Genomic DNA, 23,814 nt, shown 5'->3' on the forward strand with positions numbered 1-23,814 from the left:
ACTGGAGGATCTAAGCCTGCTTGCACAAGAAATGCCTTGACTGTTTTTCTTCTTTTCTTTTCTCTGTCTCGATGCCATCAGCTGCTCACCTGCACACACTTTGAAACATTTGTGCCTGCTGTGTTCTTGTTCAGGGACGGCAAACAGGTTCAGTCTGAATGAGTCCCTAAAATAGTTGTACTAAGCTCAGAAGATAATATCAGCAGGAGCCGGTTTTCAGCCCCTTGAATTGAAGTTGCAAAACCAAACGGCATCCTGGGAAATGTCTTCACAGCCCAATCTGTTTTGGGTTATGGGCCAGTGTGGTGTAGAGGGGTAGGGTGTCAGATTAGAATCTAGATGTGAATCTCCTCCCTGCCATGAAAACTTGCTGGGTGATGTAGGGCCAGTCACAAAGTCTCTGCTTAACCTACCTCACAGTGTTATTGCAAGGATAAAATGGCAAGAAGAAGAAGAAGAAGAAGAAGAAGAAGAAGAAGAAGAAGAAGAAGAAGAGGAGGAGGAGGAGGAGGAGGAGGAGGAGGAGGAGGAGGAGGAGGAGGAGTTTGGATTTATATCCCCCTTTCTTTCCTGTAGGAGACTCAAAGGGGCTTACAATCTCCTTGCCCTTCCACCCTCACAACAAACACCCTGTGAGGTAGGTGGGGCTGAGAGAGCTCCGAGAAGCTGTGACTAGCCCAAGGTCACCCAGCTGGCGTGTGTGGAAGTGCACAGGCTAATCTGAATTCCCCAGATAAGCCTCCACAGCTCAAGCGGCAGAGCTGGGAATCAAACCCGGTTCCTCCAGATTAGAATGCACCTGCTCTTAACCACTATGCCACTTCTGCTCCACTAAGCCACTAAGCCATCCATCTCCTGAGGCCAGATCTCAGCAGGCCTCTGACCACCTGGAATCGCTCTGCTGGCCCCCAGGTTGCAAAAACAATGATGGCATGAAAGTTTTGTTTCTTTGCTGCCATAAATGCTGGGTGATCCCTCCAAACCTGGCTGGCGAGCTGTCAAGAAGCATCTGGCTGGCTTCTGTTGGAAGCAGGCAGCTGGCTGTGTGGTCTGATACAGCAGAGCCAGTGTGGAATAGTAGTTAATAGCAGTGGACTCCAATCTGGAGAGCTGGGTTTGTTTCCCAGATGAAGCCTCCTGGGTGCCCTGGAGCCAATCACAGTTCTCTCAAAACTCTCCCAGCCCCACCTATCTCAGAAGGTGTCTGTTGTGAAAAGTGGAAGGGAAGGCAATTATAAGCTGCTTTGGGATTCCTTATGGTTTGTTTGTTTATTAAATTTAATAGACCGCCCACCCTTGGAGGGCTCTGGGCGGTGTACAAAATAAAATCACATAGTTAAAACCAACTTATTTAATTAAATTCAGCAAGAACAACCCAAAAACCTAAATATCAGATGGCAACCCAGGAAAACTCAGGGACGGGGCCAGCCCAAAACAGCCAGTGCAATGGTTTGTGGGGGGTAGTGGGGGAGGCTGTTTAACAGGCCCTGCGGAACTCTCCAAGGTCCTGCAGGGCCCTTATGACTGGAGGGAGAGTGTTCCACCAGGCAGGGGGCAGAGCAGTAAAAGCCCTGGCCCGGGTAGAAGCCAGATGCATCATTGAAGGGCCAGGGATCACCAGCAAATTTGCCTCTGCAGAGCAAAGAGGCCTATTAGGGACATATGGGGTAAGACAGTCCCTAAGGTATGAGGGCCCCAGGCCACGGAGGGAGACCCTGGCCTATCCCCATGCCATATTTGCTGACTCCGCTCCCGGAGAAACAAGGCAATCCATTGTAGGACAGTGCCCCGCACCTCAGAGACGGCCAGGGGGTAGGTCAAAAGGTCGTATCAACCACATCAAACCATGCGGTAAGATCTAATAATACCAGCAGCACCAATCTTCCCTGATTGAGAAAAGTGGGGTATAAATCCAAACTCTTCTTCTTAGATTCTTGTGTATAAACATGTTGTACAGTTTACACACAGTTTTTCTTAGTGCACAATTTGAGTACTCTGTTTTTAATATTTTTTTCTCCCTAACTCTGACTCTGAGCAGCAGTGGCGTAGGAGGTTAAGAGCTCATGTATCTAATCTGGAGGAACCGGGTTTGATGCTCAGCTCTGCCGCCTGAGCTGTGGAGGCTTATCTGGGGAATTCAGATTAGCCTGTGCACTACCACACACGCCAGCTGGGTGACCTTGGGCTAGTCACAGCTTGGGCTAGTCACAGCAAAGAAACAAAACTTTCATGCCATCATTGTTTTTGCAACCTGGGGGCCAGCAGAGCGATTCCAGGTGGTCAGAGGCCTGCTGAGATCTGGCCTCAGGAGATGGATGGCTTAGTGGCTTAGTGGAGCAGAAGTGGCATAGTGGTTAAGAGCAGGTGCATTCTAATCTGGAGGAACCGGGTTTGATTCCCAGCTCTGCCGCTTGAGCTGTGGAGGCTTATCTGGGGAATTCAGATTAGCCTGTGCACTTCCACACACGCCAGCTGGGTGACCTTGGGCTAGTCACAGCTTCTCGGAGCTCTCTCAGCCCCACCTACCTCACAGGGTGTTTGTTGTGAGGGTGGAAGGGCAAGGAGATTGTAAGCCCCTTTGAGTCTCCTGCAGGAGAGAAAGGGGGATATAAATCCAAACTCCTCCTCCTCCTCCTCCTTCCTCTTCTTCCTCTTCTTCCTCTTCTTCCTCTTCTTCTTCTTCTTCTTCTTCTTCTTCTTCTTCTTCTTCTTCTATATGCACTTCTAGCTATGGTACTCTAACAAGGACCATAGAGTTCAGTGCTTGTTATCTGATTTAAATGTATGAATAATTCCCACCTCATCTGTGTTTCTGGAGCCAGGGAGGTTCTGCTACGCTCCAGGAATCCCTCCTACTTCCATTTACCTTTAGCTGGGCCAAGCTTTGCAGCTGCAGCCATCCTGCCTCCGTGCTGACTCATCTTCCAATCAAGCCAGGTGCTTAGAATAAATTAAATTGCCCACAGTCCCCTCTGGCACCCAGAAGAGAAATCTACATGCGTTTCATGCTGTCTGCGGGAGTCATATGATGGATCATCTTTTGGAGGGGAAAAAAAGAATTTCAACCTTACCTTCTACCTACTTTGCACTTAAAAAGCCACAAATCATGCTAAGAATCTGTATCTTGCTCGAAGGGAGATTTCTCGCTTAATAGGGCAGGCCGCTGTACAAGTGCCCGGCTCTTTAAGTAAATGGACAATTATCATTCCGGGAAAGTAAATCAATCCATTAGTGAAATATCAGCTGACTCCATCCTTTTTGCTGCCCTCATGAATCCCACATTTATGAAGAGGGAAAACGTTGTCCTTGGATCTGTGCATGAAATAATTTCAGTGTCATTCTAGATTTATGGGCAATTACACAATAATTGACTGCTCTATTGAAAATACATTTTGTTGCAGAACGGATTGGGGCAGAGTTGGCTTGACAGGGAGTGCTGCCATTTGTTTCCTGATGCCCTTGGGTTGGTGATGCTACCAGCCTTGTGCTGATGCTGGGTGCTGCGCCCTCTAGGGATGGGAGGACTACCGTGCTGTGATCCTTCCCAGAAGTGATGGCCATCACGTTTAACGGATGGATGGGTGTAGAAGACATTCTATCTCTGTTCCTTTTTTTGCTAGCTTGTTCATTTTGCTGTGTATGTGTGTGTGTGTGGGGGGAGTGACACATACTCTGGGTTTGTTGTTTTTTTGCATAACCAGGAGTTATTTATTTACAAAAACTACTTGGAAGCGCCAGAACAAAACTGAGGCTGCTTTCAGATATTTTTCTCTGCTTTGGCACCCAACTGGAACCATACATTTTTTTGAGCATCCACATGACATCATCCTCTAAGCACAAGGATCTGCACTGTGTTACCAAAGTTGAGCTGGGCAGTCATTTTGTGGATGGCTCTGCCTCCTGCAGCAGCCATTTTGTGGCAGCCATTTTATTGCTTCCCCCACCATGTCATGTCAGAATTCGAAATGTGCCTGCAGGCTCAAGAAGATTGGGGACCACTGGCCCAGACGAATGCCTCTGAGTTTGCAGCAGCAGTGAATGCCAACTGGAGAATCCTCAGCCATGCTGATACAGCCTAAAACTTCTGCACGGAGAAAGCAAAACACGATTTACACTATGACTTAGGCCTAGCTTCTTCTTTTAGATGAAATCCTCAACAGCACTAGCAGTTGCTAAAAGTGGTTGTGCTGACTCCCAGTGATGCAAAACTGCTGTAAAGCTGCCACAAAGCAATCAACTGGTAATTGCAGCAAGATGCATACGTTGCAGCATATACACTTGTTGATTTAAATTATCAGCACGTTAAAAAAAAAAATCTCGCCAGCTGAAATGTAAATAAAGTATCGTATTGCCCTTCAGCTAATTCCAGTGTACTCAGAGTGAAGCAAAGAGGCATTAATGGTTCTCGGAGAGGTTTAAATGGTTCCTAACAGCATAGCCTTCGGCGTATAAGAGGGGAAGCAAAGTAGTATGCTGTGAGGGGAAGGGGGATGAAGGGCTTTTTGCAAACAGCCGAAGCATGCACACAGCATTTAAATGAAGTACTTAAAGCCAGCGCTAAAACAACAGCAGATTCTGTATTGATTTGTCCTGCTTTTCAAATGGTACACTGGAAACACTCTGAAAGCCTGTTTTGTCTAGGGTTGCCAACTACCTGGAGAAAAAAATGTCACTTTAACAGAGGCTTAATATGTGGAAGTTTTTTTATATGGTACAGGTAAGCAACGTCACCTGGTAAAGAACATTCCATCAAGCCTCTGTTAAGGAGACAGATAGACCAAACTAGCCTGATCTCATCATCAGATCCCAGAAACTGAGCAGCACCAGCCCTGAAAAGTATTTGGATGGGAGATCACCAAGGAATACCAGATCATGCTGTGGAGGCAAACAATGGCAAACCCGTCAGTGGTCCCCAAAATTTGGCTGCAATTTAATGGCCGATGCCCCTCAAAAAGAGAGAGATAGAGACAGAACTTTTTTTTTCTGCAAGCTGTTGGCAACTCTACCTGCACCTCAGTTGTTACAGCATCAGTGGCTCAGCTGAAGAGCACATGCTATGCACACTACAGGTCATAGTGCCAGTCCTTGGGATGTTTGGATCAAGGTCAGTCTGAGGACAATATTGAATTAGGTGGACCAGTGACTAATTTATTTATTTTATTTATTTATGGTTTTTTTATACCACCCTACCCCCGAAGGGCTCTGGGCGGTACACAACACTCTGGGCGGTGCACAACATAATTTCTACATATAACATATACAAACAAAACCCCATTAAATTAAATTAAATTTAAAACACAGCGGTAAATTTGGTATTAGGCAGCTCCATAAGAACTTCATGTGTGGAATTCCAAAGCAACCCTGGACTTCCTCCTGTCTAAATATTAACTAGGGCTTAGGGCTGTCCTTGCTTAGCTTCTGAAATCTGATGAGATAGGTCCAGCCTGGACCATCTAAGTCACTTCAGACTTCCCCCTTAAGTGACATAGCAGTGCAAAGGATTCTAACTCCCCCCTCCCTCCGGCTGCCACTTAGAATGCCAGCAGGGGGCTGTTCCAATTCTTCTCTTTCCCTCTGCTTTCCAGCAGAGTGAGTTCAAGGTATTTTGGCAGCTCAAGGAAGCCGCACATCTGCCATCCTTGGCAGGTACTGATGCCAGCTGGGTTCAATGGCAAACCTCTGTGGCTTGGATTTGGCTACTGGAGGTGCAAGCTGAGTAGACGGTGCCAGTACATTCCCGTGCCACTGATAGCTGGAAGCAAGCTGAGTCCCCGTGATGCATTGGTGCCCTCTTCAGCATGCCACCCGCTTTGGTTGCTTGGACAGGGAAGTGCTTCCACTTTGGGTTGTGCAGGGGAGGCCTGGAGTCAGTGAAAGCTCCCTTGTTTGCCCACAGTGATGCGGAGTGTCTCACGGTGGCTGGCAAGTTCTCTCTCCCCTTTCTCAACTGCTCTTTCTTCCTGTCTCACACGTTGTCAGAGTAGGAGAAAATGGATCCAAAAACGCAGGTGGCAGGTGGCAGACAGCATCCATTTATACGCGAGACTTGAATGGGGGGGTGGGGATTGCTGTCAGTGCCTGAGCAGAAGCGAGGCTGAAGAATGGTTTCCTAAACGATGGCGGAGCTCCTGCCCGGAAATGGACTCAGCTCATTTATTGAAATTGCTCAAACGTTCTGGCAGAGGCGTGAGCTGGATGCAGGCCGGAGTCACTTAGAAACCTGACACTGTGCCAGGGAGGGGGGGGCAACTCCCCGTCAGCAGCCCCAACTCAAGCATTAGTGGAGCATTGAGTACTGCTATGTGGGGCAGGTGTGGTTCTGGGAGTGTATTTGTGTGTGGTGCTTCCCTGCAGCATTTCTGTGGGATCTGTCGGGGTTCTTTTTGAAAATTTTAATATTTTCCATTTATGGCTCCTGCAATAGATTGTTAAAACAGCCTTTTTTTAAAAAAAAAAGAGGTGGCAAACAACTTCCCTACCTGGAAGCAGGGACAGGCAAAATGTGGCTAGGCTCAATGGGGCATTTCCTCATGTGTAAATGAGGAAACGTGAAGAGACCCCACTGTGAAGGACAGACTTGGGTCACAAACGGTAAGTGCATGAAGGGCCTTAGTCTGTAACTAGTGTGCACTGGGTGAAGAGAGCTCTGACTTACCGAAGCAGATGCTGGAATAAATGTTGTCAGTCTTAAAGGCACCCCTGGGGCCCTGTTATTTCCCTGCACCTTCAAGTGACTTCTGTGGCATGCAGTCGGGGGTGCTCCAGAGCTGGAAGGGAAAAAAAAACAGGGCTTCTAAGAAAGAGAGCACACCTTCCTTTGTTCTGTAGTTTCTAGCCATTGTGTCCCCAGGTTCATTTTTATATGGTGCTCCTCTCAGAGAGGCGTTCTTTATTATTTCCTTTTACTTTTTTTTTAAAAAAAACGCTGCCTTTGTGTCCTAGTGGGCAGAATAGCAGAAAACTCTGGCAGCCATAGTAACACTGAAACGATATTTTAAAACCTTGCAGTGCCAAGGAACGTTGATATAATAAACCAGAGGATCCAGCCCAAGGTGGTACATATGGCACCTGTATTATTTTTGCTGGTCCAGCAGAAATCATTCTTCTTCAGGTTAGATACATTATGAGCCCTCCCCTGGGGGTGGGGGTGGGGGAGTGGGATATTATTTTGTCAATCTCTGTCTACTCTGAATATGCTGATACAAAATTTGCCACAGGGAGAAAAGAAAGCAAAAGAAGAGTTTGGATTTATACCCCACCTTTCTCTCCTGAAAGGAGACTCAAGGTGGCTTACAAGCTCCTTTCCCTTCTTCCCCCCACAACAGACAGAAAGTTCAAAGAACTGTGACTAGCCCAAGGGCACCCAGCAGGAATGTAGGAGTGCGGAAACACATCTGGTTCACCAGATAAGCCTCTGCCACTCAGGTGGAGGAGTGGGGAATCGAACCTGGTTCTCCAGAGTAGAATCCAGCTGCTCTTAACCATTACACCAAGCTGGTGAAATGAGCTCTTCTGTTGGTCCTATCATGTTTTCATATTAATGCAGACACGTTAATATGCATGACACTGCCTTGTGCTGGATGAGAACACTGGTCCATCCCAGTCAATATGGCCTGCTCATTCCGGCAGCAGCTCTCCAGTGTCTCAGGTAAACAATTTTCACATCACCTGCTACCTGACCCTTGACTGGAGACACTGGCATAATGCCCATTGGGCAAGGTGGGCAGCTGCCCAGGGCATCACCTTGTGGGGGGCATCAAAATGCTGGGTTCGTTTTTGGGTATTTTTAGTGGTTTTCCATTTTTGGCCTGCAGGGGGCGCAGTTTTTAGGCTAGCGGCACCACAATTTCAGCCTATCATCAGGAGACTGTCCTTATGATTACCCCCCCCAAGTGATTTGGTGAGGGTTTTGGTTCAGGGTTTCCAAAGTTATGGACTCCCCAAAGGGGAGGTGCCCCTATCCCCATTGTTTCCAATGGGAGACTAATAGGAGATGCGGGGCTACAGTTTTGAGGGTCCCATAACTTTGGCCCCCCCCCTGAACCAAACTGCACCAAAACCGGGGTATCATTAGGGAAATCTCCCTTATCTGACTCCCTGAAAGTTTTGAGACTGTGCCTGCTTCAAAAATGTAGCTCCCCTTCGCCTGCATACCCCTTATTGACAGTAATGCAGAAAACTCAATGCAGAACAAGATTCTTGGGCATAAATTTCGGGGATGTTCTTGCAGGGAGGGCATTTCCTCTTGGACTGATATCATCACCAAAATTTCGAGGGTATGCATCTGAGCTGTCATTGATGGCACCCCAAGGTTTTAGTGCAGTTTGGTTCAGGGGAGTCCCAAAGTTATGGACCTCAAAAGGTAGCCCCATCTCCTTAGGGGCAAAGAATGGGGATGGGGCACTCCTTTCCCCAGAGGATACGTAACTTTGGACCCCCTGGACCAAACTGCACCAAACTTTGGGGTACCATAAGGACAGTTTCCAGATGATACCCTGAAATTTTGGTGCTGATACATCCAAAAATGCACTGCCTGCAGGAACATCCCAGAAATTTTCCCAAGAATCTTTGTTCTGCATTGAGTTTTCTGTATTGCTGTCCATAGGGGTTGCAGGCTGGGGGGTGGGGGGGACATTTCTGAAGGCACAGTCTCAAAACTCACCAAACTTGGGGAGCAGCATAAGGACAGTCTCCTGATGATATGCTGAAATTTTGGTGCTGATATGTCTAAAAATGCACCCCCTGCAGGCACCAATGTCCTGGTGCAAAAATAATTTGGTCGTGGTGGAGTGGCCGCCTATGGGGGGGGGGGCATCCAACTCAGGTTTTGCCCAGGGCTACAGTTTGCCCAGGGCTGCCTCGTTACGCCCCTGACTGGAGATGCTGGGGATTGAACTTGTGTCATGTCAAGCTGATGCTCTACCTCTGAGCCAGGCCCCTTCTTTAGGGTAAAGCCTGGCACATGATGAAATTGGAACCAAGAGATAGTATTTTCTCATATTACCTGCAACGACAAAAAGAAAGCGGAGAGGCAGGGGAAAGGAGAGTCCTGGGTCAGAGTAACTCTCAAGGCTGGTTGGTCTTCATGTTTTGCTGCTTCACAGGTGTACCTGCACTTGTTATCGGGAGGCCCCTGCAGCCTCGGTGCCCCAGCAACAGGACGAGGATTCCCCGCAGACAGCCAAGGGTTCCCCGCGAGAAAGCCAAACCTGCCCCACTCTGCCATACAACCGCCTCTCCACAGCTTCAATCTCCGCCTCCCTCAATGATGACAAGGAGACGGTGCTTACCCCGGATGAAGTGGCTGAATACCTGGAACTCAGCGAGGAGGCTGGCTGTCCAAGGTAAAAGCAGAGCCTGTTGTGCCAAGCTGCATGCATTCTGCTCTGGTTGTTTTCTTTTGCAGCACCATTAACTGCACCCACATCCTGTAATCAGCAGCGTGCTGTAGTTCAACCCCACTGTCTGTCACGATCTCTCCGGTTTAGGAGAACCTTATTTGCTTATCTGTGCTGCTATTTTCCACTGTTTTTAAGTGATGGTTCTCCTTGATTTTTACCTGTTGCTCATCTAAGTGATTTGCAGTGAAGTTTTTGCCAGGATTTTAGTACTTTTAAGATGTTTTGCATCAATAACCTTTTTTCCCCTGGTTTTCTTTTTTCTCTTTTATTTGCAAGGTACCTCGAGAGCCAGTTCAGGTTGAGAACTGTGCAGGGTTTCAAGGTTTAATATTAAATGAACTGATGCCCTGTCAGGTAAAACTGATATAAATGGAATGTTAAAGCAAGGTAGAAAGAACAGAAGAGGCATCCATGACTGGTAATAGATTGCTAGCCAGACAGGCCGATCTAGCATTGAGTTGCCACATGGTTCGTTCTGAACCTACACATTCCACCAGCTTCCTTCTTGGGTCTAACTTTTCACATACTTACCTTATATTTTCCACATCATAATCAAAGGAGAAAGATCCTTTTGATCTATTACTTATTTAAAAAAATACTGCATGTGATATGTATGCAAAGTGCTGTCAAGTCACAGCTGACTTATGGCAGCCCCTTATGGGGTTTTCAAGGCAGGAGACTAACAGAGGCCATGGCATTATTTTGCATATCATCTAGGGGTGAGCACTTTTTTATGTGTGTGTGTGGGGGGGGGATAAATTTCAAGGAAAACTGGAAATTTTCTGTAAAGCCGAAAAAGCCTATACCTGTTGATTTTATTTGACTTTTCTGGTATGGGAAGTGGAAAGGGTTAAAAAAAACCAGTGGTGGGATTCAGCAGGTTCGCACCAGTTCAGCAGAACCGGTTGTTAAACTAGCACTTGTAAACAACTGGTTGTTAAATTATTTGAATCCCAACACCAGAACCGGTTGTTAAATTATTTGAATCTCACCACTGGTTAAAACCCAAACTTGAAATGTACCAGTTCTTCCCACCACAACTTCTCAAGTTCATGTGGACTTGAGAAGCTACAGCAGACAGGATCTCAACAGAGGACTTGAGAAGTGGTAGTGGTTGGGAGAACTGAATGCTCAGCTCAGCTCAGCCATGCCAAGCTGAGCATTCAGTTCTCTCCCCACCCTACTGGTGTTTCCCAAGTTTCCCCTGCCACTGACGTTTCCCAAGTCCACAGGGACTTGGAGCATTGTGGCAGGGGAGCACTTGAACTAAATGCTGGACTCCAGAATTCAGTTCAGGTGGTACGCCCCCACGTCACCAGTGTTTGTCAAGTCCACGTGGACTTGAGAAACCGCAACAAAAGAGGGGGTTCCTCCAAGAGCCGAATAAACCAAATTCTGTTTGGCTTTTTCGGCACTAGACTTATTCATCTCTTGGGGGGGGGGGGGGGTTCTGTAAAAAGAAAACCCAACAAAGCCAATTTGGCTTTTTTTGTGATTCGGCTTTACCAAATGACCAGATCTAATAGCAATTCTTGTATTCCTTGGTAGTCTCCTGACCAAATATTAACTAGAACTGACCCTGTTCAGCTTCCAAGATCTGATGAGCTGAAGGAAATGAACCCACGTGCTTCTGAAGGGGGAGCAGCTTCTGTGTCTCTTGCTGTGTGGGAGATGTGCCAGTTTTGGTTGCTGGAGATGCGAGTCACTTGTGCTGTTTGTTCCACTGTTTCCAGGAAATGCCCAAAGGTCTCTTGCAGCCCGTCCTGGCTCCACTATTCTTCCCCCCTTCCCCACAGCTGACAGGGTTTTTGCCATGGATTGAAGGCCTCCCAGGGCACATGGCACCGCTGCTCCCTGGCCTTGTGGGAAAGGCATCTCACATCAGGCTCCTCCGGTTTCCTCTTGCCAGCAAAAGCATCCCTGGCTGCAATTAGCTAATGTGCCAGAACTGCTTGCCTCTGCAGTTGGAGGAGAGTTTGCTCTGTGAGGCTGACTCCTTACACTTTTGCAATTGGGGCCGGGACGCAGCACCACTGATTTTTTTTGATGGGAAGCACATTGATCCCACTCAGATAATTACAGCTCCATTTAGAGGCTAGGTGGGCTGACCGCCTGCCAGCTTAATATGTTCTCAGCAGCGCTTAACAAACCTCAGCCAGTCCTGCCTGCCTGCCAGCTGCCTTGCCTTTCCCCCTTCGTGCCACATCAGCTCTTGAGGGATGGGGCATTTGGCCTGCATTCCTCTTCTGAGAGAGAGAGAGTCTGGTGTTACTCTTGGCTCCAGGGGAAGGTGGATCAGGGAACCCACTGGAAGCTCCCTGGCATTGCGGACTGGCATTCCTCTTTGCTGTGTTATGCACAGGCACGAAGTGTTTTGGATCAGGCAGACTAGGTCCTTTTGGAGCACACAGGTGCTGGTGACTTCTGAAACCTTTATAATAATCTGCTTAAGGAAGCAATGTCCTGCAATGATTTGTGGGGGGCATCGCATTTCCCCAGCATTCTCTCTCCCACTATTTCTTCTTCCTTCCCTGGCAGTCTTCACAGCCTCTCTCCCTTTCCTGCTTCCTTTTCTTCTTCTCAGCCAGCAACCGGCCTACCTTTACCTGCTCCCTTATCTTCCCTCCTTCCCTCCCTTTGGCAGCCTTTCCATGGGAAAAGTCTGGCCAAGTTGCACAGTGGCCTCCAAGCCCACCCCAGTTCCCCACCATGGTTTGGTTTTCCAGAGGCTGATGTTTAGAAGGCTCAGCAATATTGCTGTGGTTTCCTATCAGCCAAAACCAAGAGAGGTATGGATGAGGGTTGCCAGCTTCCCTGCACAGGTGGACATTTCCCCGTTGCTGTACCCAATTGTCTGCTGCTAAGCTGTGCAGCAGTGGGAGGGGGAAAATGGTGTCCACAATGGCATGATAACATTGGCAGGCAAACCCCCCTGAAGTGACATCACAGACTACTGTGACTCCCTAAGAATTCTACTGACCTTCATGTTCTTTACCATACTGATTGATGGGATTCCTAGAGAGTCATCGGGGGAGTGATGTCACTGCCAGGTTTTTGCCTGGAAATGGTATCAAACCACCAGCTCCTATTCCTGGGAAACTTTCAGGGGGCTGCCAGAGGACAACTGACAACCATATAGGTCGAGCACCAAGAGGTGTAACCGAGAGAGGGACAGGTCAAGTGTAACAGCCATGGCTTTCCTGCTGTCTCTTTCAACATGTGTACATGGGTCGGCCAGGAACCCAGCTTTTACTGCCTATGTCAGTATTCTAGCAGTGGATTTTTTCCCAAATATCTTTAATGGCATATAAATAAAAAGAAAAAACACATGACATCACAACCTTCCAGTTAACACAGGTTAGAACGACTTAAAATTATACCGTTCAAAAATCTGGCCACAGCTTCCAGCACCTCATAGCAATGACTGTTTAGAAGAAATATAACCTTCCGTTTATCCGTTGTCCCTTCTCTTTCACACAAGAGAGGGGTTATATACTTCTTCCTATCTAGAGCATAGAAGGGACAGTATAACAACATGTGAGATACAGATTCCACACAGTCCAGGTCACATGGGCATTTCCTATCTTTATATGGGATCCCGAGGTGGCGTCCTTGTTGGAGAGAGGAAGGTAGAACATTGCACCTGGCAAGAGTAAGTGCCCTATGCCACAGCAATGGATTTGAAATTTAGCAAAGAAAACAGTGGCAATGCTGGGGCTTTGAAACCCACCTGAATGTCCTGACTTATGGAACTAGATCAGTGGTAGCGAACCTATGGCACGGGTGCCAGAGGTGGCACTCAGAGCCCTCTCTGTGGGCACGTGCAAACAGAGTCCCCCCACACACATCTAGGCTGGCCTGGGCCGCTGGGCTCGATTATTAGCATTAAACCTACGACCTAGTTTTGAGGAAGCAGTGTTGGTGACCCTGTTAAGCACTGTTAAACCCCACTGATTTTCATGAGAAGAACTAAAGCACAATCCTTTACCTGGGTGTAAGCTTGGTTGCTGGCAATGGGGCTTGCTTCTGAGTAAACCCTCCTTGGGTCATAATTCACCCATCGGAAGAGTTGCATGGTTGCTTCAAAGCAAAGCCATCGACTACCACCAAGTTTACTCCCAAGTAATGCACACCTCAGAGTCAACCTTTTTTAAAAACAAAAACAAAAACCTCAGTATTCAGGTTAAATTGCCGTGTTGGCACTTTGCGATAAATAAGTGGGTTTTGAGTTGCAATTTGGGCACTCGGTCTCGAAAAGGTTCACCATCACTGAACTAGATGGGCTTCTGGTCTGATCCAGCCTAGTTCTCCTAGTGTTCTTATTAACTGCATTTTGTCCCACCTTACTAGTCCCCCTTCTTTTGAAAAGGAGCCCCAGGCCTTTTTTATGTGCGCTCACGTCGGAGACGACTTTCTCGGAGCACGTAGCCTCTCCCTCTTTTAATGCTAGGCTGCCGTTTCTGAAGCCTGGGGGCCTGGGGGCAGGAAGTGGGCTGACCGCGGCTTTTGATCCCAAGTCAAACACGTTCAGTGCGGCCTGTGAGATGGTTTCTCCTCCCTTGGGGGAAGTCTCTAATTGCTGCTGCGGTTATGGAAGGCCAAAGACCAGCAGTTCTACATAGCATATATTATACCACACAAACACACACATACAGGCTCATATATATATATGTATATGGTACAAGCAAAAACTGATCATAAAACCTTCCATCAGCAACTGAGAAATCTACTTTCAGCTGGGATTTGAAGAGGAATGGCTCAATATGCGTGCTGGAGAAGGCTTGAGCTGAGAGCTGGCACAGGAACGCGGGGTGGGGGTCAGAACTGATGAAATTGTAGAACTGTGTGTGGCAGGATACAAGTAAGACAACTATGGGTTGTGACAGATGGAAAAAGAGAAGAACTGAGGAGGAGGGAGGAGGAAGGAGGAAGGAGGAACAGCTCTGTGCCTGGAATAGCTGCTGCCCAGTTAAATTTAGTTTGTGCTGAGATTGACCTTGTAATTTCACTGGGCGACATCCCCAAAATTAAGAGTTGTGCCGATGAGTTGCTGATTAAAACAAACCTCCATATCGCTGGTTCTCTGTTCCGGTTGTTGTCTCTGGTGGAGTCGGCGGTTTCAGCTCTGCTTGCCTCTTAAAATGTTGGTTGTGAAAAGAAAAGCGACATCATTCCTTCCAATTTGACACAAATTCCAGAGGAGGGTTGCCAAGTCTGGCTTGGGAAATATGCTAGTGACCAGGAGATCTTCGGCTACCACCTAGAGGTTGGCAACCCTATGTACCATTGAATGAACAATTTAATAGTTTATGATGGTCGTTGACCAGCACAATAATACATAAAGCTGTACTGGTGAAACTCAATAGCGGTGGCCTGGCTATTGAGCCTATGGAGAAATTTCGGGGTGGGCCCCTGCCTTACCAGGCCACGGGTAGCCAGGAGTGAGCATAACCAGGCTCCAGTAACTCTAACAGCAGAGAGCAGCAGTGGTGTAGTGGTTAAGAGCAGGCAGAGCTGTAGCAAGGGGGAATTGCTCCTGGGGCATGTGTGTGCCCTGCGCCTCTGCCATGCCCCCACCCCTGCCCCAGAACGCCCCCGCACTGGCACGTGCCCAGAACCCACCCCTGCCCCAGAACGCCCCCGCACTGGCACGTGCCCAGTGCAAGATGCCCCCCGTCTCCCTGTGCACTACGCCACTGAGAGCAGGTGCACTTTAATCTGGAAAATCAGGTTTGATTCTCCACTCTGCCACTTGAGCTGTGGAGGCTTATCGGGGGGGGGGGGGGGGGGAAAGGAGAGGGGGAAGAAAGGAGATTGCTGAGGGGGTGGAAGGGAAAGGAGATTGTAAGCCCCTTTGAGTCTCCTTACAGGAGTATAAATACCTCCTTACAGGGGTATAAATATACTCCTTACAGGAGTATAAATACCTCCTTACAGGGGTATAAATCCAAACTTCTCCTCCTCCTCCTCCTCCAGAGCCTCAGGGGCCACTTGGCTTATACCCTTGATCAGCGACTGGTTCACCAACTATCTTTTCCCTCTTTGCTGCTGGTTTTCAGGAGAAAACAATGAGCCAGCTAATACCACTGTGATTTGGATGGCCCAGGCTAGCCTGAGCTTGTCAGATCTCAAAATCTACGCAGGGTCGACCCTCTTTAATACTTGGATGGGAGACCCCCAACAGGGGAGAATAACAGATTATGCAGAGGACGGCAAAGGCAAACTACCTCTGTCCTATGGTTGTTATGCAGATGGTGGCAATGGCAAACCACCTCGTGCCTTGAAAACCCTACTGGGTTCCATAAGTCAGCTGCAACTTTACACACACATGCCCAAGCGAATACCGTTGTTTGCCCCACTGAGCTGAATGGACCCTGAAGCTCTGGGTTATAGCACCACAGGGGCCCCTCGACATGGCTGGGTCCAGACCAGGGCCATTTCCACTTCCCAGTCCATTCCCACCCCCACCCCCCGTATGAATGAAATATGCCTCTGCTGGGACGGTTCTTGGGTGGGAGAAGATGTTCTGAGGATATACACATAATGGGTACAAATTGATACCATTCTAAGCCTGGACTATAAGGGTGTTTAGAGGGCACAGTGGATGCTGAGTGTATGATATAGAAGCTCAGCAGGTCTGAGTCTGGCGGGAGCCTGGATGGAAAAAAAGATGGGACATAAATAAATAAACGGCTTTGATGGCCATTCGGAGCTGCCCTAACAGCAATCATTCCTGAGTTCCCTTGATGCACATAGGAAAGGCTGCCCAGCCAGCGGAGTGTCCCATTACCAGTCTTTGTTATTATGGGAGAACTCTGCCCAGAGAAACCAGCAGCAGCAGAGCAAATGGACCTGACTGGGAGAAGGAAATAACATCATTATGCAATTTCTCCAGCAAGCCTTTTATGTTTTTTTTGGATCTGATCATCATTTTTTAATTCGTCCTAATAGAGCTTCTTCATAAAGGACTTGGACCGATAAAAGCTTTCAGGGCTCAAGTAGCAGAGGCTCCGCTGGCGAAAAGACAGCGCCATCATTATAGTGAATCATTTCGGCATTGCTTGGGTGCGCGCAGTGCTTTGCCGTTTGCAGCCGGCCTTTTGCAGAGGAAAGGATGGCGGAAGGATGGCACTGTGGAAAATCCAGCTCACCCCCTACAGAATCCTCACTAATGCTAACCAGGATTGTGACTTCGTAGGGTTCATTCACGTGATCTGATGCAACTTCCATAAACTTGAGCGGGCTGGTGAAGAGGACCTTCCAGTGGAAAGAACATGTTCTTCCACTGAACCCTGCTTATTTGAGATTGTTACCCTATATTTGTACTGAGAAGTTCTGTGCTGTGATAGCTAAGTGATATAGCAAGTTGAGTACATGTGTACGATTTAGTGAAACTGTGATGTAACAGAATTTTTTCTAACCAAATAATAAATTTTAGCTTAGCTGCATAAGCACTTGTTATGTAAATATTGGTTTATTCCACTAGTCTTAGATAGCCTAGTCCAGTAATATTTTTTTTGCCTTAACACACATTTTCTCCATATATTGTTGGCCATTAAGAAAGGCATCTTAAGGCCCGCCTTCTAGGGCTGCCCAACCTTCAATGGGGCTGGGCGATTGCCACTCCAGGCTCCTGTCATTCGCCGCTGCATACAGCAGCCAGATAATTATTTTTTTTAACTGACAATGTTCCAAACAGACAGTGCTACATCACTTCTGGTAGAAACAGGGAAGACGCCAGCCACAGATGCAGGTGAAACATCAGGAGAAAAATTCTACTGGAACACGGCCATACAACCCCCAAAACCCACAGCCCCCCAGTGATTCTGGCCATGAAAGCCCTTGACAGTACAATAACAGAATTAGTCATAAAACATACATAGCTAACCACTGAAATCACCAGAGTACCTCTTCTTGCTCCTGTTGAACCCAGGCACTCTTCCCTTCCCTTGCGGTCTTCTTGCTGTTTTTCTAGCATGAGGCACAGTGGCTCCAATCAGAGAGCAAGATGGCCAAGGCTACTTTGCCTTGTGCCAGAAGGGTAGTGAGAAAACTGCAAGGGAAGTAGAGGGTGCTCAGGCATCCCACTGCAATAGGGGTACCACGTGGCAGAGCCTCAAGTGGTACATCAAGGAGTCACATGTGGCTTCTGAGCCACTGAGTATCACTGTTAATTTTTCTTAATGTATTCATTTGACTGTTGGTCAAGCATTTTTATCATGTTTTATTTTTAACCTTCCATTTGACTTTCTTGATTTTATTAGGACATGTTTAAGCATTTGATGAGTTTGTAATGGATTTTTTAGCATGTTTCTTTGCTGCACACCCACTTTAGACATTTTCAAAGAACCAGCTAATAGAGCCCTTAAACAAATGAAGGTGTGCCCAAGGGAAGATCTGCATAGTAGTTTGGATCAGAATAAAATATGCAATTATTGTTTTTTCAAAAAATATTTTTTGCGATGGGGCTGTGGATGTCATGTTTAATTTGTTCAATGGTTGACTGAATGGATTCTAAACTTGACAAGACTACAGAAAGAATTCTAAGCAGGTCTACTCAGAAATAGGTCCAATTTCATTGAAAGAGTTTAGGGTGGAGAGGGCTGCAGCTGGCTACAGTGCCACAGACACAATCTAAAGCCAGTATCTTTAAGAATGTAAGAATGGCCCTGTTGGATCAGACTGGGAGCCAAGCCACCTTGGTTTCAAAGGTTTGGAACCTCTGAATATGGAGACTCCCTTTGGTCATACAGGCAAGACTTTCGTCTTCAAGTCTTTGAAACTGAGGTGCTGAGAATTGAATCAGGGACGTTCTGCAAATGCTGAACTGCTAGAATTGCCAGCTCCAGGGTATGGGGAAATTTGGGGGATGCCACCTAAAGAATGTGGGTTTGGGGTGTAGAGGGACTTAAACGGGGACTAATGCCACTGACTCCACCTTCCAAAGCAGGCATTTTCTTCTGGGAAACTGATCTCTATAGCTTGGAGATCAATTGCATTGAAAAATTTGATTTCTCTCCATTTCTAATGTTTGCCTCCCGCTCTTTCCCCCAAGGCAGCAGAGCAGTGGCTCCTCCATTCAACCGTGGGCTTTGTCTGCACCTCTCACCTATGGATATATCTGTGGCCAGCTGGCCTCAGAGCTGCTGGAAACTGAAGGGGCTGGTGAAGATGAAGACACCACCTTGCAGGAAGGGGGCTGCCATCCCACGAAGTTCTTCCAGAGTTTCTGCAGGACTCCCTCGTCCAGTCTGAGCGAGGATGAAGCGTCCCTGGGGGGCTCCCTCCTCAATGGGTGGGGCTCCGTCTCAGAGGACAACGGCACCAGCACCCGCTGCAGCCTCGTCAGCTCCTCCGATGGCTCCTTCCTCCTGGATGCCAATTTTGCTCAGGCTCTGGCGGTGGCGGTGGACAGTTTCTGCTTCGGGCTGGCTCAGAGGGAGGCAGACAAAGCACTGACAGGTAACTGCAGAGGCGTAGCAGGGGAAATGATCCCAGGGCAACACCTCCTCCCACCGCCCACCAACTCCCCCAATACCCCCACCTGCCCGTGTATCCCCGCACCCCACTTACCTTAGCTGGTGGGAGTCTGCTGTGGGCCAACCCTCAGCCCGGTCCCGACAGGCTGCTCTTTTAGCTGGCAGAGCCTCCACTGGCTGAAGGAGCAACCTGGAGGGTGGGGCCAAGGGGAGGGGTGTGGGGGTGATTCTCCTCCCCCACGTGATCAGCTGGTGTGTGCCTGTGGACATGTGACCCCACATGTCCCCGTGAGCGCTCCACCTCTGGGTAACTGCCTTCTTGTTCCCTCCCCTATTGTTGTGATCCACGAGAACTGTGTCCCTATTCTGGATCCCAAATAAACAGGGTTCCTCCTATCCGAGGCAGAATGGGATTCCCCCAGCTTCTTTCCAAATCGTACAACCTTCGTGGCGTCCCTTATTTCATTTCTCAGAAATGGTTGGCATTTTTCAAAAAAGTAAGGTTGACAACTCCTTGTAGAAAATTCCTGGAAATTTGGGAGGATGGGATTTGGAAAGGAACCTCAGCAAGGGCTAATGCCATAGAGTCCACCCTCCAAAGCAGCCGTTTTCTTCAGGGGATCTCTATTGGCTGGAGATTGTTGTAATTCTGTAAGATCTCTGGGCCCACCTGCTGGTTGACCACCCTGCTGGGAAGTGCACAAGGGACCGTGCCGGATTGCCCAGGAAACTGTCTGGGCCTCACTCCCCTTTTACAACTCACCTTTGTAGCTTTTCTGCTGTTTTGCCACCTTTTGAATTAGAATGCATTTCAGTGCACTTTAGTGTCTTTCAGTTGAGTGAACTGAAGATTGATGAAAGCCACAGAGACGTATAGATGGCTTTTTTCTGCAATGCGAACTCCTTTACTTGGGGGAAGTTGCCAGACAGCTGTGGGGGAGGGGGGGGGGTCATGATACAAATCAGAGTCATGCCACCATTGCAGGGGGTGGCAATTTTTCTTCTCATGTCATTTTCCTCGTTCCTGGCTTACTTTGAGGCCCAGGAGAGTGGTGGCATGCTGCTGCACCGCCCCACCTATGCCCAGTTCCCCAAATTCCCCCTGTCTCCCCCAGCAGGATGTGTAGCAGGGAGGCGTAGGGGGGGGGGAGTTGGACCAGGACTGGATGGAGGGTGGGGAGGGGAGGGGAGGGGAGAGGGTGCGAAGTAGCAGGTGGTGAACCAGGTGAGACAGGGCCATGCAAGGAAGGTGAAGAGCCATGCGAGGCAGCGGACTGGGTGAGGAGTGAGTGAGCGGAGGCTGGTGGCTGGGGGCACAAGGGGGGAAAGGGTGGCTAAATGCATCCCCACATTACTGAGGTGAGTGGCGCCTGGGTCTCAAGACCCCTCCCCCTCCAAGATATGCCACTGCAGGAGAGAGAGGCGCTGTATGTCTTTTCTCCTTCTTAGAACTGAAAGGAGCAGGGAAGATACATTTTCAGTCAGGGGTATGCTATGGTGATGGTGGTGGGAAATCCAGAAAAATATGTAAATAGCCTCACAAGGGCAGTGTGGGCCCATGCTTGCAGAATGCAGAGTGGCCTTAATTACTCTCCCTTTCCCAGTGCCTCTTCTCAGGCCCAAATCTCCCCTGCCCTTCCCTCAACCAAAGTGGCCCATCCGCCCCAAGGTCAGCCATGGTTCATAGTCAAGTTCCCTTTAAAGCTGCATTTGAAGATGAAAAGTGAAACCCTAGTTGAGAGGGGATTCCAGTGAGCATTAACCCCTCTGCGTGTTGATGCTAACGTAATGTAAAATCATGCTCTAGGGTAGCACTGGAACAAAAGGGGGAATTGATGCCCAGAACATCTGCACCGGCCTGGTGTAATCAAAAGGGTGTCATTGGGTGGCACTAGAGTTGCCAGCTCCAGGTTGGAATATACCTGAAGATTTTAGGGGTGGAACCTGAGGAGGTGAGGGTTTGGGAAGGGGAGGGGAAGGGAAGGGAAGGACCTCAATGACATATGATGCCACAGAACCCACCTTCCAAAGCAGTCATTTCTGCAAAGGACTGATCTGTCATCCAGAGATCAGTTGTGATCCCAGGAGATCTTGGAGGTTGTCAATCCTAGATGACACAAATGTTTTTGAGCAGACAGGGCCATGTTCTCAGCACACTGGGTGACTAGTTCAGGTGGACGGGGCTGCTATGAAGGACCCCCCACCCCCAACATCCAGTTACCTTTCGGACTACATTAACTTCTCCCAGCAAGTTTTTAAGTAAAAACAGACGCCCCTCTAGAGTCTCTCCGCCCCCCTCTCCACAGCAAGCCCTACAAGTGTTAGCAGAATCTACCTGTTTTCTCACCCTCCCCAGAGATGGGTCTCTGGGACAGTGGGGTTCAGTTGCCGGCAAAGCATGATCCGCTCTCCGGACTCCTCGACAGCCGAATTGATTTATCTCGTATCTGCTGCTCAGGTTCTGGGCACTTCCATTCAATCTTTGTTCCTCGTAATAAGGCAGACGGCCAGGAAAGTGCAGCTTGATTTATCACTGCAGTAATTCTCAGTTGCCATTAGAATGAGGCTTTTGTTTCGAGTCTCCCCCCCCTCCCCACCCTGTACAGCAAACTTTGAGCCATAAATGACAAAATTGATGGAGCCAGCAAAAATGCAAAAGGAAAAGACCTTCCAGGCACAAACATGCCAAGAATCCTTGAGCGAACAGCTGGACAGCTGCTCCAGTTCACCCTCTTCTCAAAGGCAGAGGCCCTTTTTCGCCTGCCCTTTTTCCCTCTTCCTGATTTCTTTGAAGCTATTCCTGGTTCTGTCGTTCCGGTAAGACAGATCCCACCTTTCATCGCTCACAGGGTAGTGTGGTGAGGTCACATCGGCCTTAACCCCATTGACCTAGACAGGCCTCTTTGACTCCCCCCGCCCTTCCTGCACTTTGCATCACAGCATGCCTCCTTCCAGAATGCTCAAGGAGCAGCAACAGCCTGCTGCAGGGGGAATGCTGAAGTGGGCTCCTGGAGGTCCCCTGTTGGTGCAAGACCACCTTACACAGAGCGCGGCAGCCAGGCTGCTTGCGAGTTTCAGTTCCTCCCATTGACCCAAACTGACTGTGCATTCAAGTGAGCCTGTCCAGTTGGGATTCCGTGCAGAGTCTGACTGGGGTGTAGGATGGTCATTCACCTGTCTCTACATTCTGCATTGAAGAAATAGATCTGGAATTAAAAACATGTCCTAGAAACAGGCACAGCCTGCACCCTACCTCTAAATGGCTCTGTCAAATGCACTTTCAAACTGCTTTCAGTGCTCTTTGAAGCTGTGCAGAATGGCAAAATCCACTTGCAAACAGTTGTGAAAGTGGTTTGAAAACGCATTATTTTGCATGTGCGGAAGGGGCCAAAGAGTTTCTGCAGATTGTCCCTCCCTCTGCGGGCATTCACTTTGCCCCCTATTCTTTGCCCCTTCTCTCACCCTAAGGAGCAAAATTGGGGTGGGGGGGAGCCAGTGGTCTGTACCTAGATATCTTTATCTTTATAAGATACTGTCTTTATAAGATACTTTATCTTTATAAGATAATGTCATGTATTGGGAAAAGTGTAGGTGCATTAACAAACACCCAACAGGCAGCTGCCTGGCCTTGACTCCAGTCTTTTAGCCTTGTGTGAAGGGAGACATAATACAGATCTCTGTGGCCTTGACTGAGTTATCCTGGAGGAGGGAACAGCCTGGCTTTTTTGGCTGCCCTGGCTTCTTCGTTTCATCACGAGCCAAAGCTGATGCCTTAGGTTGGTGGAAAATGGAGATAACGGAAATCTGAAATCCCTCAATCCCTTCCTTGTCTGACTGCAGAAAGAAAGAGAGAGAAAAGAAAGAAGTTCTTTCTTTTCACCAGAATATGGATGGAATGGAATCCCCTTTAAACTTTCCCGTTCTTAAGAAGTATGCAGAGCATTCTAAAAAATCATGACACTGTCAAAGTGTAAGAGACCTTATGTGTTAGCATGCTGTAACATTTTGCCATCAGCTATTCTTGAAGGTGGTCATAAGCAATTGCATTCATTCCTGTGCTAGTGTAGTAGGAATTGGAGAACGGGGCCTACAAAGGAGTTAGAAAAGACATCACTGCTCCACTCTTGCCATTAGTATCAGGCTGCTCATGGGAGTGATGGGAGGGGCCATCAATGGTCTGTATTGACCCTGTAGAGTCTGCAAAGCAAGAGATGAATGGAGGTGGTTTGCCATTGCCAGCCTCTGGATAGTAAGCCTCCTAGACTTCCTTAGTGGTCTCCCATCTGAATACTAACCAGGGCCCACCCAGATTAGGCTTCATATGGTGGGGAAGGCTGAGATTGATGATGCCTGCTATATACAGGATAGTCTGTAATGATACTGCTGTGCATTATTGACACTATGCCTGTACATTTCACTGTTTTATTCAGATTCGGGGGGAGGGAATGTCCTTTCCTCTGGCTGCCCACCTTAAAGGTATAATGAGGCACTTCCCCCTTTCCTTTGCAGACTTCTTGCCCTCCACTTCTCCTCCGGATGGAATCAGGCACCTGCATGCTGCCACAGAGATCTTGGAGGATGCTCAGCAGAAGCCCAGACCACAGACCCTTCCTGTATGGGAGTGGAGCACAGACTGGGTGAACGATATGGAAGCCAAGTACATGCAGCCAGTGGAGAACTGGAGCAGCACCTCACAGTTTGGAGGAAGAAAGGCAGAGCTGGAAGAGACCCAGAAATTCACATTCCCCTTTCAGGGGGCAAATGGCAAGTGCCACTGGGCCAGTGTGCTTCCGGAAAAATAGCAAATGGCAGAAATTTGGGGAGAGGGCGTGGCTCGTTGGTTTCCATGCAGGAGGTTCCAGGATCAGGCATTTCCTGTTGAAAGATCTCAGGTAGCAGTAGGTGGCAGTAGAAAGTGGTGGCTATTTAGAACA

General features: G+C 48.4%; 1 protein-coding gene across 2 annotated transcripts in view; it reads left to right on the forward strand.

Moving 5' to 3' along the window:
• The window catches only part of ROBO4 (roundabout guidance receptor 4), a 72,702-nt gene that overhangs the window by 44,604 nt on the left and 4,284 nt on the right, over nt 1-23,814 (forward strand). For both annotated transcript variants that reach the window (XM_048513388.1, XM_048513389.1), the window contains exons 17-19: nt 9,105-9,344; nt 18,457-18,863; nt 23,390-23,644. In XM_048513388.1, the coding sequence (XP_048369345.1) occupies nt 9,105-9,344; nt 18,457-18,863; nt 23,390-23,644 (902 nt within the window). The remainder of the gene's footprint in view (nt 1-9,104; nt 9,345-18,456; nt 18,864-23,389; nt 23,645-23,814) is intronic.

The sequence above is a fragment of the Sphaerodactylus townsendi genome, linkage group LG12 (assembly GCF_021028975.2).
Source record: "Sphaerodactylus townsendi isolate TG3544 linkage group LG12, MPM_Stown_v2.3, whole genome shotgun sequence".
NCBI classification, from domain to species: domain Eukaryota; kingdom Metazoa; phylum Chordata; class Lepidosauria; order Squamata; family Sphaerodactylidae; genus Sphaerodactylus; species Sphaerodactylus townsendi.